The sequence below is a fragment of the Sphaeramia orbicularis genome, chromosome 1, assembly GCF_902148855.1.
Source record: "Sphaeramia orbicularis chromosome 1, fSphaOr1.1, whole genome shotgun sequence".
Taxonomy (NCBI): Eukaryota; Metazoa; Chordata; class Actinopteri; order Kurtiformes; family Apogonidae; genus Sphaeramia; species Sphaeramia orbicularis.
In genome coordinates, this window is record NC_043957.1 from 11,379,508 (window position 1) to 11,384,015 (window position 4,508).

Below are 4,508 nucleotides of genomic sequence, written 5' to 3' on the forward strand. Positions count from 1 at the left end.
TATTTGAGTCTCAAGTTAATTATTGTAAAGATTAAAAGAAAGCACTGGACTTGAAACACTTATGATTTTTCATCAATAATGCAAATTGTTTTATTACTTAACCTTTTGTTTATTGATTTGTAAATGGCTTTACATTCTATGAGCCATAAATCCATAGTTCATTTATATTTGAATCTATAATTTCCTCTACACTTCATACACTTTAGTATGGCAATAAACACAGCTGGAAGCTTACCCACCTGTCACCCAGTATAGATATTTAACTGCATGATCAGTGCCACTTCATGCGTGGTTTTGTTTGTTTGTTTTTTTGTTTAGTTTGATTTTGCAAAGTTTGATATAAGCAGCTGTTAAGTTAGAAGTTCATATGTCTCAAAAATAAATTTGGTTACACAATACTGATTAATTTCAAAATCAACCATTAAGTTTGACATTTACATACTTTCTTACGGCAAATAAAGGTTGTATCAGTAAAAGGTGTTTACTGATATCGACTGGTTCCAGACAAAAGACACTGTTTATCAGTAATATGATTTAACACTGGATGCTCATTGCTATAAAACTAAAAAAAAAAAAAAAGAACAAAAAAAAGTCTGTTTTGGGCTAAAGATGGTGATGCAACATGGTGGATTAAATGAACTGGGACCTGCTTCCTCTGGATATAAAGATCAATCTAAGGTAACATAAAGGCAACAGTTGTCATTATCATGCAATTAAACATCATGGATCCAGATGTCCAAAAATATGTTCTGAATTTCCATACTATCATTGTAGTTAAGGACAAAGCTGCAAATCACAGACAGAATGCTCAAATGTTAGGTGCAGCTAAACATCATAAACACCAACAATGAAGGCAAACACTGACATTTGATGTTAGCTTGTGAAAAACACACTTGCAGTCAAAAACGTAATGCCAGAAGTTGTGGCTCAACTAGAGTTGTTAGCTATGACACGAACAGCACACTAGTTACCAACAAACAGACACACAAAATAAAAAATACTAATGACAAATACAATACAAGACTGCCTTCATATTCCACAGACAAAATAATTTCTTGTAAAATCTCTGTTCAGGAAAAATTCAAAAAATCAATTTTCATTTTTCAATTGGCAATACAATGAAAAATAGTCAATGAAGCCTTTTGGATCCTAACCCTTAAGTTTGAGAAAGGCAGTTACACATAAATGAAAACCTTAATATTATATTCCACATCTTGCACAGTGAAATGTAAAAGGTCAAATAATGAATGCCACATGCTGTACATTTATGAATTCATGAATGACTTCTATCACACAAAAGTTTAATGGAGAAGGCGAGGTCCACTGTAAAAGCTAACAGTGTAATGCTTGCAATCACTGTCTCCATGATTACCATTTCTGCACTGGTTTGCTGATGGATTGGCCTGAAGTCTCTCAGCTCAAGTATCTTTGTAAAGCAAATCACTGTGGCCACCATGTAGAGCAGCACCCCAATTAGACTGAACCCAGCCAGAAATCTGTCAAAGGGTAGGCAACATTGTCCAGCAAAGTCGCCTAAAATTACCACCACTGTGACTACAGACATGATGATACAGATCCCGTAAGACACACCGGAAACCCACAACTGCCAACTGTTCACTCGATTAGGCAAGTCCTGGATGGCTTCCACAAACAGAGGTATCATCTGACAACCTCCCCACAGCTGGAGTATCTTTAGGAGACCAGGCTTGCTGCCCATGTACCCTCTTTGCTCATGTGTTTGCCTGCAAAGCACGCAGGACTCAGAGGCGTATGCCAGGAAGGTAAGACAGGAGGCCACAGCAGCCGCCATGGGGCGTGGAAACACCCTTTCATGCTCTATGATGATCCAAGGGAAAATAACGGACACACTGAGACACATCAGTGCACCAAACACTGCCACTGTCATGGTCAGGTTTTTCCAAGATATTGGAAGGAGGCTGTGAAACTGGATGATGCTGAGAATGTGGATAAGGAGGGTAAGGGTGAAGAAGAAGCACCAGGTAAACATGCAGAAGATCCTGAAAGTGCTTTGGTAAGATGGATCTTTGTTTAGTTCCGATTCTTCCAGCGAATCTACGAGGCTGAAGGTGACACAACCAGAAATCACTTCCCATGTTCGCACCAAAAACAGAGGACTGGCAAAGTCTCTGGCCTCCAGCACAATCACAGGCATCTTTCCAGTGTTGATCCAGAGTCCAAGAAAATATTCTTTTTTTTGTTTGTTTTGTTAAATAATATGACAGTCTCAGTTTCCCCAAGTCCTTTGTCAGCCAAACTGTGAAGATCCAAAAATATCTCCCTGTATGATAAATTCTGAAGAATGGTCCATGGAAACAAAAACATCAAATAAAAGCACATAAATGGTTAGGTTCCATACAAAAATACATGGTATATCTCTTCTCTGAGCACTGATGCTTCATCCTTTTTGCCAACAGAAAGCGCGTCAGAATCATTATCTCCTGGAATATGTATTTTACAGCACTGTCATTGTCAAAACAAGCCTCGCCTACTTCCTTTTTGAGGTTGCAGCAGCAAACTTTCAGTCTCACTAGAGGTGGGTGCACGATACCACAAAAAAAAAAAAAAAAAAAAAAAAAAAAAAGAAAAGCATATGCAAACAATGCTATCTTCCTCCTACTCTCCATTCTCATGAAATTGTGTTCCTTTTTCTAACCTGCAATAAAAGGCCGCATGAGGGGTTCTTGTAACTGAATTAGTTTGCCAACACCTATCTGTCTATCCCCAATCACTTTGACCTCACCACTGAGGCATAAAATAGGGCCATTTACAGTTCTCTGTGGAGGTGTTTACATGATCTTGAGGGTTTTATAGGTGCTGTGGATTATCTGTGTGGTGTGTCATTCAAGGGATAAATTTGTAGGGTGTGGATCTGTTTTATCCTCAGGGAAGGGTAGTGTATGATTCTGTAAAAGTGCCCTTTCAGCGCACAAGTCTTAGAAATATGTTTGAATTGCAGCTGAGTATATTTATATATATGTGTGTATGTATATGTGTATGTATATGTATAATACATGTATATGTATATGTATGTGTATGTATGTGTACAGGTATGCTCATTGAAGCGAGATGAGGGAAGTGTGTTCACACCCCAAGAGTCTCTGGAAAATCCCAATGTATCACTTTACTTCTGGGTATTGATGCACCTGCTCTGTGTGAAAATTAGATAATAAATATATCAATTCCCCTGTGTCACACATTTTAAAGTCAAAACTTGTTTTTGGCAGAGGGGACAAGACATGTGAAAAAAAGAGAGGGAGTGGGGTGTAACAACAGTTATGCTAACTATGCAACTTGGAGGGTTCTATTAAAGTGAAATTTCCCTTGTAATTGTAAAAATGAATATAGTCTAACATTCATTCATTCATTTTCTGAACCTGCTTTATCCTCACTAGGGTCACGGGGGTCGCTTGGAGCCTATCCCAGCTACATAGGGGCGAAGGCGGGGTACACCCTGGACAAGTCGCCAGTTCATCGCAGGGCTGACATACAGAGACAAACAATCACTCTCACATTCACACCTATGGGCAATTTAGATTAACCAATTAACCTATTAGTGCATGTCTTTGGATGGTGGGAGGAAGCCAGAGTACCCGGAGAGAACCCACACAGACACGGGGAGAACATGCAAACTCCACACAGAAAGGTCCCAGACCCGTCGACTGGGGTTGTAATCGAACCCAGGACCTTCTTGCTGTGAGGCACGAGTGCTAACCACTGCACCACCCTGCCCTGTAGTCTAACATGATTAAGTTTAATGACTTTTTAAGAATCCAAAAAATACCACTTCATTTTGTTATTAAGAACATTAAGCAAGACTTCTTTTGACTGACATCTCATTAGCTAGTTACAACAGGTGCAACATTACTGGGGCAAAACGTGTTTGCATCTTCCAAAAGTTAGATAACTTTAATGAGGTGCAATATGCTGATGAGTCATATAACATATATACACATATAACATACATACACCCTGGCCAAGAGTGGACAACACCAGGATTCATCAGGCTCAATTTATGAAAGAGTGGTTTAGGGGCATGAGACATCATTTTCAGACCAGACCTGAACCCCACTGAGAATCTTTGGAATAAGAGTTAGAAGACTTCATACAGCAATCTTTATGATGTCCATCATCAATACAAGGTTCACAACTGGTTTCATGACAATACATTCTATTCTATTCTATTCTATTCTATTCTATTCTATTCTATTCTATTCTATTCTATTCTATTCTGCATCTTTCATTGCATGAGATACAAATCACCAACACCAAAACAGCTCTCACCTTAAAGTGCTGTAAAAAGTACCCCAAGAAGTGAAAATCACCACAAGTCTGGTCACGTTGAAACCGTAGATCTTCTTAATGTTTCACTGAGAGTAACACTATGATGGCACCATCTCTGGGACTGTTTTTTGAGATTTTTGTGTAGTCTTTCTACTTATATATTTTCTGATAGTTCAGCAGTTTTGCAACCAAATGGGATTGTCTTC

General features: G+C 38.7%; 1 protein-coding gene across 1 annotated transcript; it reads right to left on the reverse strand.

The window, feature by feature from the left end:
• Positions 1-292: 292 nt before the first annotated feature.
• On the reverse strand, positions 293-2,445 carry LOC115426734 (myeloid-associated differentiation marker homolog). Its single transcript, XM_030144963.1, has one exon. The coding sequence runs from the start codon at positions 2,171-2,173 to the stop codon at positions 1,274-1,276; it is 900 nt and encodes a 299-aa protein (XP_030000823.1). The 5' UTR covers positions 2,174-2,445; the 3' UTR covers positions 293-1,273.
• Positions 2,446-4,508: the final 2,063 nt, after the last annotated feature.